Source organism: Camelus dromedarius, chromosome 26 (genome assembly GCF_036321535.1).
Source record: "Camelus dromedarius isolate mCamDro1 chromosome 26, mCamDro1.pat, whole genome shotgun sequence".
Classification (NCBI taxonomy): domain Eukaryota; kingdom Metazoa; phylum Chordata; class Mammalia; order Artiodactyla; family Camelidae; genus Camelus; species Camelus dromedarius.
This window is the reverse complement of record NC_087461.1, coordinates 19,489,602-19,503,603: the sequence shown is the minus strand read 5'-3', so window position 1 is coordinate 19,503,603 and position 14,002 is coordinate 19,489,602. Positions and strand designations below refer to the sequence as shown.

General features: G+C 46.2%; 1 protein-coding gene across 1 annotated transcript in view; it reads right to left on the bottom strand.

Moving 5' to 3' along the window:
- Positions 1-449: 449 nt before the first annotated feature.
- Positions 450-14,002, bottom strand: part of LOC116150580 (disco-interacting protein 2 homolog C) — a 32,355-nt gene continuing 18,802 nt past the window's right edge. The window contains 7 exon segments of the mRNA XM_031444871.2: positions 450-584; positions 4,027-4,139; positions 4,228-4,336; positions 5,156-5,277; positions 5,765-5,888; positions 12,980-13,017; positions 13,020-13,059. Coding sequence (XP_031300731.2) covers positions 450-584; positions 4,027-4,139; positions 4,228-4,336; positions 5,156-5,277; positions 5,765-5,888; positions 12,980-13,017; positions 13,020-13,059 — 681 coding nt within the window.

Here is a 14,002-nt window from a genome sequence, read left to right as displayed (position 1 = left end):
GGTACCATGCTTTACAGTGTAGTCTTGAAAGCGTGGAATTTGAGTCCTCTGACTTCATTATTTTTCGTCTTTTTGGTTACAGCCTTCAGTGGGCGTGAAGTGGTATCTCACTGGTTTTAATCTGCCTTTCCTAGTAAGCGTTAAGCATCTTTTCAAGTAATTATTGGCTATTTGTATTTTTGATGAAATATCTCCTGATGGATTCCCCACAGACAGCTTCTGGGAATGGGTGCAGACTGCATCTCTGCTGGCTTCAGCAGCTCCACAGAGAACGTGGAGACCACAGCCAGCATTCCCTGGCACCCTGGGAGCAGGGCTGAGGGGAGGCCCCGTTGCAAGCAGCCCCTCCTGCAGGCGGTGGCCCTCCCCAGACACTAGCATTCCTCCACAAGTGGTATGGAAAAGGGTGTGTGGTGTGTTTATCACTGTAAAGACCCGCAAGAGGAAACTCATCTGCAGAGGCAGCAGAGCACAAGCCCGAGTCCACAGTAAGGGTCCAAGCAGATGGCCACTTCCCTAGAGGGGTAGAGCTCACACTGCAGCTTAATGGAATGGCAGAAGGCACAGGTGGCTGCGTGTGACATCTGCAAGACAGCAAGGCCGCATTAGTGCACAGACACCCACCCAGGGACACCTGGAACAGAACGGGCCACATCAAGTGCACAGGACCTGGCGTCCAATGCCCACAGGTGACTCCAGAACAGAGGGCAGCTGTGGCCAAGCTTTGGCTCTGTTAGCAGAGAGTGGGCTGCTGACGTTCTCATTAGTCTTCTCACTTTCAACCAGCAAACCACAAGCAAACCTTCCGGGTCCCCTGGCACCTAGAAATTCTAGGAAGCGAAGTGAGGATGTCTTGCACTTGAGTGGCAGGTCCTGCTGCAATGCCCCCTGCACCCCATGAAGTTGGGGGTGCACGAGCATTTGCATCCCTCTCCGCAGCCCACCAGCACTGCACCCGCTGTGCCAAAGGGGCGCCAGCAGAGCACACTGCATGTCCAACTCCCGTCTCAAGGATCAGGAAACAAGGCTCAAAAGGTAAAGGTCTGCTGCAGACCACACACGCCTGTGCACTGAGATGTGCTGGCCATCTGATGGCAGCAAGACCCAACCTCACTCCCTCTCCATGAAGCCACAGGAAAGAGCGTCTCCAATCCCAAGAACCAGTCCTACTACAGTGAGTATGTGATGGGAATTCTGTTAAAGTACTGTAAAATGGAGCCAATGAAACCAACTTTCTCACAGAGGCTTTCTAGTCAGTAGGATCCGGGGAGAGGAGGAGAGTAAAGGCAGTACAAGTTCACGGTCCTGAACATGCTCCCGGCCAGTGCGGCATGCGCGCCCCCCAGGGCTGGGCTGCGGAAGGGACCAGGGTGGAGCAGCACAGAGTCCCGGGAAGTCCAGCCACAGGCATGGGAGAGCGCTCACCAGCCACTGCAGGGAAAGAGAAGAGAGACCCAGAGCTGCGGGGAGACTTGCATCCTCGCCTGTCGGGTCGCTGTGCGAAGCCTTGCCCAGAAGACGGCTTCATCATAGATATTTTACTGAGTTCATACAAGGAAATGTAAAATTACTCTACAATCTAACACGTGAGCAGTTCTTTTTAGTTTGCTTTCAAAGCCACAACACTTGTTTAAAGAAGAAATGAGGCTAGGTTTATCAAACATTCCTCCAACCTCCTGCCTGCAGCATCAGGAGGAGTCAGTAAGATCCCAACTGCCAAAACGACCCACGTTCTCAGATCAGCATCTGAAACAGACTTTCAGTGAACCCTGCTCGGTGCAGGTGCCACTCACAGCTTGAGAAATGAGCTCCAGCTCAGCTCAGCAGGCACTAACATGCTTCCAGAGCACTTGTGTGCGTCGGGCACCGGGTCAGTGACTGGGATGTGGAAAGGAGAACATGGCCTCTGCCCTCAGGAGCTTGCCATCTAGTGGGAAGTTGGGAGACCTGACAATGGCAGGGCCAGCGAGCACCAGGACAGAGACAACAGAGGGCCATCTTCACCCCCCAGGGGTGGGGCTCAGAGGTGTCTGGGCTCTCAGGGGCAAGGATTTCAATGTAGTGACCAGAAAGCTAACAGGTTAAGAAAAAAGCAACTAGGAAAGGTGAATGTGGATCACTGAGCTCATTCCAGTCTTGGACCTACCACAAACTCAGAGCCCAAGCTGGAATGCCTTTCCAGAATCTTTTAGTAAGAGAAACCCCTACAGCCTTGTACTTGGATAAAGAATTAGTTTTCCAAAAGCCCAAAACAACAAACTCTAACACTGTGCTCTGAAGGAGACACTGAGAGCAGATACATCCCTGAGAGCAGGTGGAGGAGTCAGGGCTGAGGCCAGGGTATTTATTTTAAGGATGTGTCTGTGATGCTTTCAACAGGTTTCCCTGCCAGCACAGTCCTGCTTTGGCTGGCATGGAGTGCCCACGCCTGGGGCACACATCAGCTCACACTAGCTGCCGTGAGCAGGAGCGTGCTCCAGAAGCAGACTTGGGGAAGCACTAGGACATCCTGCAGGCATGCTTGTAAATCGATTATCTGACAAGGGAGTAATGCCCATAATACATGGGGAATTTCTAAAACTCAACAAGAAAACAATGCATTCAAAATGGCAAAGGACTTGAATAGAAATTTCTCAAAGAAAAGATACAAATGGCAAGTAATCACATGAAAGGATGCTCAGCATCACCAATCTTCAGTGAAATGCAAATCAAAACCACAATGTGATGCTATTTCACATCCATTAAGATGACTACTACTAAAAAAAACAATCAAAAATAAAAGTGTTGACAAGGATGTGGAGAAATTGCAACTGTGCACTGTTGGTGAGGCAGTAAAATGGGACAGCTACAGTGAGAAACAGTATGGCAATTCCCCCCCACCAAATTAAAAATATAATTACCATATGACCCAACAACTCCATTTCTGGGAATCTATGTAAACGAACTGTTGGCAAGGTCTCGAAGAGACGTCTGTGCACCCATGTTCACAGCAGCATCACTCACAACAGCTAAAATGTGAAAGCAACTCAAACGTCCATTGATGGATGAGCGGATAAGCAAAATGTGGTCAATATGTACCATGAAATAGGAACTCAAGCCTTAAAAAGGAATTCTGATATATACTTCAATGTGGATGAACCTTGAAGATACCACACTCAGTGAAGTAAACCAGATGTGAGAAGACATGTACGAGTCCACATATGTATGGTGCCCAGAACAATCAAAAACAGAGACAAAAAACAGAGCGGATGTCACTGAGGGAGAGTCAGTGTTTAGTGGGAAAGAGATTCAGCTTCATAAGATGAAATGACTTGTGGGAATGAGTGGTGGTGACAGCAGTGCAGAATTCTGAACGTATTTAGTACCACTGAACAGTTCACTTAAGTGGGTTAAGTGGTAAATTTATGTTATGGGTATTTTGCAGCAATTTAAAAATTGGGGAAAAGTCAATGAAGTAAGAGAACTAAATGAGGAAAATTATGCAAACTCAGCAGTCAGAACTCGGAGGTGGGTAATAGGGGAAGGGCTTCCTGAGGGCAGAGAACTTGTTAATGGTCCCTTGACAAGGACATCACCTGAGTTGTCAGGGCCCTAGTTCTGGTGGCACACACAGTGGGCTCCATCTTCAGCAGGAAGAAGGATCACTGTGGCTGCAACGAGCAGCATCCTGGCAAGTTACCATGAGACCCATGTTAAAAAGGCCAGAACTTCAAGCGTACAGAGTTTCATAATAGACAGAATAGCGGGATTTGAGAATAGCAAGAAAGAAAAACATAAGCAGTTTTTTTATCAGGGGCTAGTGAGGCTGTGTTCACATACAAAGCAGTCGGAGCATTTAGAAGGAACCAGTCAGCCTCGCTAACTACTGAAACAGTCATGCATTTTATGGCTTGAACAAAACACACAAGTGTGCCTCTCTGCGTATCTCACTGCCAGGCCCCACCAGAGCCCCATGTGTGTAAGAATGAAAACTGACCATCACCGTGTGGTCTGCTAACTACACGTGATGCAGACTTCATTTCTCACCTTCACTCCAGCTAGCATCCCAGTTGTGGACACACTAAAATCAAGATAGGCTAGCATGTCTGGGTTGGAAGGTTTGTAGATCTGGGTGGGCCACTTCTTTGGCAAATCATCTGGAGAGTAAAACAAAGCTGTTAGCATTTCTGACTTAACAGAAAATCATTTAAGCAAACAAACAAATGGGCTAGTTTGAGGACCAAACTGTGTCCAGTATATGGGGCCATGCCCTGACATCTGTGGCTGCAGCTGCCTCCCTGGACTGCAACAATTTACAGATCAGTTGTGTTGTCATCAAACAGGCAGAGCGGCTCACCTGAGGGTCAGAGAGCAAAGAGCAGAGAGGTGGGGGTAAAGGGCGGGGTGGGTGTGAGCTCCAGTTGGAGGCCGGGCAGCTTGGAGGGGGCTCAGCCTGGCACACAGCTGCTGCACAGGGGCTGGTGTCGGCCACCAGAGGTGCACGTGGCCAGGAGCTGGACCACCAAGCACACGACCAGGGCTGGTGAGGGCCGAGCCCCTGCGGTTCCCAGACCTGAGCAGTGTCCACACTCAGAAAGCAGCACCCACACTCACTGCTCTCACCGCCAGCTCTGTCCCACCAGAAGTGACACATTTCCACGTACACCCTCAACACTTTTTATGGGGAGTAATGGCCACGAAGTTCCTCCCACACAACTACAAAGAAGAATCCGCTTGTGATGTCCCTCGTGGTTCCTCCTTCAAGGGGAAAAACATCTAACACTCTTAAACTTCCCCAGGCCAAAAAAATTAAAACAAATCTGTACTTTCAAAAAGGCACAGGACACTTCTAAATCTTGAGCAAAGAACTTTCTAAAACGTATGACTTCTCCACCTGGTTTGGTTAGGTTTGTTCCTTGGGTCTGGTGGGGAAGCTCCCAGCACCCACAGGGATGCCCTGTCTGGGGAGCTGCCTCGATTAGGCAGCATCGTGGCAAAGCTGCCCGCTAGTCCTCACTTCCAGGCACAAGTCTCAGCCTTGCTCACAGAACTAGATGGTGAGCTCCTTGAGGGAAGGAGCTGTGACTGCAGGCTCTCATACGACCCCACACCCGCACCTGGCCCTGCCGTGAGAGCCCAGGCTGTGATCTGCAGGCCCACATGCAGGCCACGTTACCTCCACGATCATCTTCACCGTAGGCAGCGTGGTTGCGATGTTCTGCGGGTGTGGAGGACGGACAGTTATTGGCACACACCCTGCGTACAGGCAGCCATAAAACGCTGCGATGAGGTCTATTCCTACACGGGGGGAAAGCAAAAGTTCTCACTTGAAACAAATCAAGCTGTTTAATGGCTGTCATGCCCGTCAGCAGAACTACCATCCTGGAAAAAGCCAGACAGCTCACAGGTAATGGTGACCTTTAACAGACTCTTTCCTCACCCTCACGGGTCTGTTAAACTGTGGGGACAACTTCCGCTCAGTCCTTTCTTTTTAGGCACAAGATACCAAAGCAGCCAAGAAGCTACTTGCTGTCGTTTCTCTAAGGATTACTCAACTCTGAACTACAGATTAAATGAACTCCCTCAAATATCGAGTAGAACAAATTTAGATAGAAAAATCTGTGTAAAATCACTGCTTTATTTGTGCCCCCATTACCAGTCATACAGCAAGCAGCACAGTCCCAACTGGCAGTGAGCAGACACAGGGAGCCAGGCAGGAGCCAGCGCCCACTTCTGGTGCTAACACGGCAGCGGCACCCAGCACCAGTAGGTGCCTGCTTCTTACGGGACTGGTAGACCAGAGCAACGTGGTCCCCGTCCTGCAGGTGCCCCCTCTGCATCAGCATCATGGCTATCTTCTCAGCCCATTTGTGCATCTGGACACAAGTCAGCGAGTTTGCTATCGTTCCCTGAGTAGCACAAGAGCAAGTAGGGAGGACTTTAGAAACAGACCAGCTTTGTTAAGATATAGTTCATATATCATACAACCCACTTGTTTAAAATATACAGTTAAATGGCTGCTAGTGTCTGTACAGAGTTGTGACCACCACCACAGTCAGCTTTAGAAGGTTTTGTCACCCCCTCAAAAGACCCCCATATCATTAGTATTCACTCTCCTTTTCTTCCCACCAGCTAAGAAGCGCAACACTGAAGAGGCATCTAGAAATACTTGTATTAACAAGATATTTAAAGAAATAATTATTTGACCTCAAAAATAGCTAAAATTACCAAAAAAAAATCAACCTAGTAATTCTGGGACTTCAGTGTACCTGTCATGGGCAATACAAATTAGTAGTAAATCTGTAGGACTCATACTATGAAAAATAAGACTCATTAAAAATATTTTTAAGAAGGACCACATCAAAAGTCAGGGAGGTCAGAAAAAAGACAAGCCTCCAAACAAGCAACAGGCAAAACAAAACAAAACAAAAAACAAACTACAAAAGAAAAAAATGAATAGTCAAGTTTATCTAACGTAGACTTTCCAAACATGCAGAAGCAAATGTAAAGCACACTTAGATTGAAAAGCACCTTTGAAAAGCACTAATAGGGAAAATCAGTAGCAAAATAGGTACTAAGAGATACCAAAATACATACATTTATTCTTTATACCAAAAAGAAAAGCATGAATAAGCTGCAAGTTATAAACACATAAGTAGCCAAAGAAAGTTTTTCCTAAGGACGAGGCTTTCATTTGCACACATTCCCAGGGAAGAAGAGAGCACTGTCCAAGCTATTTAAAAACTGCTCTTTATAATCACATCCTACTTCACAGGGATGGACAGGGTGAATGACCTTTCCTTAAGCAGCAGGCGAACTGGCCAGGAGCGTCAGGTCAGCAAGCCCCACAGGTGAACAGTGACCGTGGAAGCCCAGGCCAGACACTTTTATTAGGTGGGGAGCTTCCAAGGAGCGTGAGTGAGCCAGTGGGGAGCCGTGGAAAACACTGTCACATGTGCAGAAAGGAGTCCATAGGAGCAGCTGGTCATGCGGGAGGAGAACATGTGGACAGAAGAGACCAGAACCTTCAGAGCCATTAAGGAACACTGGGGACCTGGTGATGACGTGTGGGAAGATACAGAACTCCCACCCAAATGGAACACATGCCCAGGCAGGAGGGACCCAGAGGGAGGGAGAACTGGTTACAAGGCATCAGGACAGAACTGCCAGTGCCTGGTGTTACTCTCAGGGTCCCGGGTGGCCGCAACCACCCTGGGAATCAACTCACAGGGGCCTAGCTGAGAGAGGCTGCCCAGGCAGCTGCCCGTCTGGCTCCATCCCTGTCCTGCTATGCCAGGACCGGTCCCTCATGTGGTGGACAGGCTGAGCTTACACGTCTCTGAACTGAACCTTCTCATCCCTTAACTATTTTCCTTCTGAGGAAGGTTTAAAAATAATAGCAAGAGATACATAAAGTGGAAGAACCAGAGAGGAGAATGTGGCAAAGCTGGGTCAATACAGAGAGATCTCCAAGACCGGTGTCTAGAAATCTAGCCCAAATGCTGGAACATGGCACCTTTCACCTTGGGAGAAATGCCGCTGGTTTTCAGCTACACACTTTATATTTTCCACTCGCTGTCACGACAAACATGAATGTCACAGGGGTCCATGAAGTAGTGGGATTTATCCTTAGGCCACTGGTTGCCTGGCATCCTCAACATTCCTGGGAAAAGTTGGATGTTCCACGGGGAAGCCCACTGCCTAAGAAGGAGGTTCTATGAAAAAGTACCTCACAGGAAATTAGGGCTGAGTCTTCCCAAAAGAGGTCTTGGTTGGTGCCATGACAGGATGGCAGTGCAGGGTCATCTACCACGTTGACCCCTGTTCTGAAGACAACAGCTTTCAGCGTCAACGACTGCCAATTTAGCACCATTTACAAGTTTTACATTAAATTAAATAATGACAACTGAACATATAATGAAGAATGAAGAAAAAGCCAAATAAAATTTACATTTTAAAATCCCAAAGAAGAAAAAAAGGTTTAGAGTTGGCTGGTGTTTCTCTTTAAAAAAATAACAGATGCTCTTTTGTATGAACTAAGTTCCAAGGATGCAAGTCTTCCATGATTTGCCATGAATCACGTCCCCACCCCTACTGCAAATCTCACACAACTCTTACCCCCACCAACTGCATTGCCAGGGAGGAGACCAATGAGTGGTACCGTTTGCAACAGGCAAGAACCAAATGGGTCCCCGTTTTAGGTGAGCCATGACCAAGCTGGGGAATTCACAATTGATGGAAGGAGCTCTCCAGGGTGGTGGAAGCCTGGAAGCATTTTGGGGCCACATGCTGGAGGGACAGTGTTTGAGCTTACTGACTTAAGTATAACATTTTAGAATGAATATCACCTATTTCTTTTTACCTTTTTAAAATATTGCTTTTAGAAAACATTACATTATGGGTGTGGCTTGTGTTTTATTTCTGTTGGACAGTCCTAAACTGGAAGGTTAAGTGGAAACCACATCATAATGACGATGGACATGATGCTCCTGACCTTCGGTTCCAGTTGGACATTTGTTTTAAGTGCACATAGCAGGTCAGAGAGGGTGGGAGTGAACACGGATGTCTGGCTCTGATCTGACCCTTCCAGGTGGTCAGGCTGTGGCTGCCTCCACATCAGGAAAGCCTCAAGAGATAGAGGCCACTGTGGGCCACACGATATCAGTGCTGACCTGAAGCAGATGTTCTCACAGCCTTGAGCTCCACAACTCACTCTGCTGATCTGCAGGATGAAGCACTTTTCAGAGTATGAGTCGTTCCCAATGACCACGTTTCCCCTAATGAGCAGTGCCCAGCTGGAGCATAGGACCGTGAACACAGGGTCTGGGAATGGGGACACAGGTCCCACAGGTCACACCTGCTGACAACAAGCCGGGTGTGCCTGCATCACCCTACCGGCAATCTGAGGTCTGCCCCGCTGACGGCAGACCCCCAGGAGAGACGCAGTCAGAGTAGCTCTGTCCCCTTGTTCCCTCCCACTGACGGGATGTAGTCCGTGAACCTGCCTGAGCCACTTTTGGGTCTCTGTGTCTGGGGGGGGTGGCTACTATTTCCTAGGCGACCGCTTACACTCCAGAGTATCTGGGGCAGGCACGGCGGCCTTCGCCTCACCTAGCCTGAAGTATGACAGTGACCCCAGCCTGACTCTCACTGCTTGCAGTTCCCGGAGGCAGCACACCATGTGTCCAGGCCTGCGTTGCTGGGCAGCGCCACTGCACCGCTCAGGGAGCCGAGTGGAGGCCATCTGAGCAGGCGTCCTTCCCAGGGGCTGGGGGACAGGCTGGAGTGCGGCTCCAGCTGACACCCTGCAGGTGCTGCTGGAAACCTCCTGAGGCCACAAGAGGCTCTGGAGAAAGAAGGCAAAGCCACAAGCAGCCTCCAGGGGAAGTGCGTCATGCAGAGGACGGAGGAGTCAGAAAGGGCAACACGAGAGAAACACAGGCAGCATCAGAGCCAAGGGCCGGCTGGGCAGCAGAGCCAGGGAAGTGGTCTTGTCCACGTTCACAGGCTGAGGAAGGAGCAGAGGAAAGACAAGGAAAGTGGGCGCATTTCAGATGCAGGGCTCCTAGCAACCACAAGGTCCTCGGGGTTCCTGCCGTGCACCTGTGAGCTCAAGGGACAGCGGGAGCCTTAATCCTGGGAAGAGGGTCCAGGAGGCCCCAGGGTAGGCACCAAAAGGTGGGGTACCAAACTCTGCTCAAGGGGGCCAGGGTGCAGGAGTGGTTTCTAAGACCCTCCAGCGGGGTCGCCTTGAACAGACACAGCAAACAAGGACCTGCTGGGATCAATTCAGCTCTCAGGGCAACTCAAGACAAGCTGTGACAGAGGAGGATGGGGTTACTTCTGTGAACTAAATCATGCAAACTGATCAGAAAGCTGGATATCCGAACTAGAGATTTGGGGAGTAACTTATATTATTAGCATTTCTTTTTACTTGACTTTAATCTATTCCTTTAAATGGCAAGAGGTGCCTTGGTGCACTAAGATTTTAATATTAAGAGACTGATTAACCATCACTTCTTAAAGTTGCAAGTACTCTTACTGGTCAAGAAGACCTACATTTTAAACCCATTTTCCAGGCTTTATTTCCAAAGTAAATGAAAAGTTAACAAGCATATTAAGATTTTTGCATTTAAATATTTTGTTAATACTATTTGCTTGTATGTTTAAGGCCTTATTCTTTTTTTAATTATTTATTTAACTTTTTTTATTGAGTTATACTCATTTTACAATGTTGTGTCGAATTCCAGTGTAGAGCACAATTTTTAGTTATACATGAACATATATATATTCATACAATGGTTATATTTATTTTTTAACTTTTTTTAACATTTCTATTGAGTTATACTCATTTTACAATGTTGTGTCAAATTCCAGTGTAGAGCACAATTTTTCAGTCATAAATGAACATATACATATATTCATTGTCACATTTTTTTCTCTGTGAACTACTATAAGATCTTGTGTATATTTCCTTGTGTTTTACAGTAAAATCGTGTTTATCTATTCTACATTTTTAAAATCCCATCTATCCCTTCCCACCCTCCACCCCCTTGGCAACCACAAGTTTGTATTCTATGTCTATGAGTCTGTTTCTGTTTTGTATTTATGCTTTTTTTTGTTTTTGTTTTTTAGATTCCACATATGAGCAATGTCATATGGTATTTTTCTTTCTCTTTCTGGCTTACTTCACTTAGAATGACATTCTCCAGGAGCATCCATGTTGCTGCAAATGGCGTTATGTTGTCAGTTTTTATGGCTGAATACTATTCCATTGTATAAATATACCACTTCTTCTTTATCCAGTCATCCACTGATGAACATTTAGGCTGTTTCCATGTCTTGGCTATTGTAAATAGTGCTGCTATGAACATTGGGGTGCAGGTGTCATTTTGAAGTAGGGTTTCTTCTGGATATAAGCCCAGGAGCGGGATTCCTGGGTCATATGGTAAGTCTGTTCCTAGTCTTTTGAGGAATCTCCATAGTTTTCCACAGTGGCTGTACCAAACTGCATTCCCATCAGCAGTGTAGGAGGGTTCCCCTTTCTCCACAGCCTCTCCAGCATTTGTCATTTGTGGATTTTTGAATGATGGCCATTCTGAGTGGTGTGAGGTGATACCTCATTGTAGTTTTGATTTGCATTTCTCTGATAATTAGTGATATTGAGCATTTTATCATGTGCTTATTGATCATTTATATGTCTTCCTTGGAGAATTGCTTGTTCAGGGCTTTTGCCCATCTTTGGATTGGGTTGTTTGGTTGTTTCTTCTTCAGTCGTATGAGCTGCTTATATATTCTGGAGATCAAGCCTTTGTCAGTTTCATTTGCAAAAATTTTCTCCCATTCCATAGATTCTCTTTTTGTTTTACTTATGGTTTCCTTTGCTGTGCAGAAGCTTGTAAGTTTCATTAGGTCCTATTTGTTTATTCTTGCTTTTATTTCTTCTAGGAGAAAATTTTTGAGATGTATATCAGATAATGTTTTGCCTATATTTTCCTCTAGGAGGTTTATTGTATCTTGTCTTATGTTTAAGTCTTTGATCCATTTTGAGTTGATTTTTGTGTATGGTGTAGGGGAGTGTTCTAGCTTCATTGATTTACATGCTGCTGTCCAGTTTTCCCAACACCATTTGCTGAAGAGACTGTCTTTATTCCATTGTATATTCTTGCCTTCTTTGTCGAAGATTAGCTGACCAAAAGTTTGTGGGTTCATTTGTGGGCTCTCTGTTCTGTTCCATTGGTCTATATGTCTGTTTTTGTACCAATACCAAGCTGTCTTGATGACGGTAGCTCTATAGTATTGTCTGAAGTCTGGGAGAGTTATTCTTCCAGGCTCTTTCCTTCTCTTCAGTAATGCTTTGTCAATTCTAGGTCCTTGATGGTTCCATATAAATTTTATTATGATTTGTTCTAGTTCTGTGAAATATGTCCTGGGTAATTTGATAGGGATTGCATTAAATCTGTAGATTGCCTTGGGCGGTGTGACCATTTTAACAATGTTGATTCTTCCAATCCAAGAGCATGGGATATCTTTCCATTTTTTAAAGTCTCCTTTAATTTCCTTCATCAATGGTTTATAGTTTTCTGTGTATAATTCTTTCACCTCCTTGGTTAGATTTATTCCCAGATATTTTATTACTTTGGGAGCTATTTTAAAGGGGATTGTTTCTTTACTTTCTTTTTCTGTTGATTCATCGTTAGTGTAAAGAAATGCAACTGATTTTTGAACGTTAATCTTGTAATCTGCTACCTTGCTGAATTCTTCGATCAGCTCTAGTAGTTTTTGTGTGGACCTTTTAGGGTTTTGTATATATAGTAACATGTCGTCAGCATATAGTGACACTTTTGCCTCTTCTTTTCCAATTTGGATCCCTTTTATTTCTCTCTCTTGCCTGATTGCTGTGGCTAGGACTTCCAGGACTATGTTGAATAGGAGTGGTGATAGTGGGCAGCCTTGTCTTGTTCCAGATTTTAGTGGGAAGATTTTGAGTTTTTCACCATTGAGTACTATGCTGGCTGCAGGTTAAGGTCTCATTCTTAAATACTATTATGGAACAAATATCTGATGTTTACTTTTCTAATCTGAAATGTGAACACATAAACTTTAATGATAAAATAGAAATGATTTTCATTCCTAAGAATGAAAGCCTATAATTAAAACATGACATCTTATAAAAATGTAGTTTAGTAAAAAAAATGATAATAATAAAGACATTAATACCTCATAAGTCTGCAACTGTTCTCTGTTGTAGACATTCAGTAACTCACTTTGGGGGGAAAACATTGCAAAATAATTGCTAAAATATACTACACACATGCATCCAAATGCTCAAGCCCTTATATTTAGAAGCAACCTTTCCTAGGTGAAAAGGTCTCAGTCAAAACAGCAACATACAAAGACGTAAATAACAGGAGTCAGGGAAGGCTTCAGTGGAAGGTGTGGCCTGAGAAAGAGACACAGAAGCAGGCACATGCTCCCACGGGGACACCCAGGGCCTCACCCTGCCGTTGAGCAGCGTGTACAGCACGTGGTCAGGGTGGTCTGTGCCCTCCACTGCAGGACCTCCGAGAGGAACAGGAGCTGGAACAGAGCATAGCCGTTAGGTCCAGACTGTCCCGAGGGCCGGGCTGATTGCAACACTTAAACTGGTGTGGTCTGCCTGAGTGCTTTCAGGGGGCCTCCAGACAGTGAGGGGATCGTCCCTGATGAATATAATCGACAGAACCAGCAGGTGCTTACAATGCTTTCCTGGCAGCAACCTGGAATTCACCGTGCCTGATTTAGACTCACGGGTCAGAGGGTTGGTGCCCTGCCTCCATTAGGGAAGAGTTCTGAAATCTCCTCATGGATGGGAAGACTCCATTCATTCCCCTCACAGACAGGTTAACTGACACAGAAAACCCCTTCCCCTGGGCTTCCAGAAGATGCAACAGTGATGTCTGGGGGCTGCAGTGACAGAATCAGATCTATCCTGTTTTAAGAATGGAATCTCTTAAATTTGTTTTTCAATGGTCATCCCTGAAGTCGTTCAACAGCACTGCAAAGCACACAGAATGTAGGCACCAGGCTGACAGTCTGGTGACAAGGATGGCCCTATTTCATGCCAGGACACAGCACTAGGGTCAGGATATAGCAAATACCCACATGTTCACCTTAATCCACCACTGAGAGAAATGCACCACGAGCTGGGGAACATGGTGATCCAGTGCTTTCACTGAACACGTTATCATGTGTTACCAAATTGGCAGTATCTTAAGTGACTTCTTTGTCACATTCCCTGGGAGCCCCCACACAGCAGGGCTACCTTTGGGAGAGCAGGAGGAGTTCTGGGGCTGAATGTTCATCATGGGGACTCACAACCACATGGGACCAATTTTCATGTTTATGTGGAGTTTCTCCCACATATCCCAAGGCTGCTTTAAGAATGTCTGCCTCCCAAACCTGGGTTCTGAACTGATGTTTTCTTGAATTCCGACAATCAAAGAAAGGACTGTAGCTTCACAATAATGTGGCTGTGAGGCAG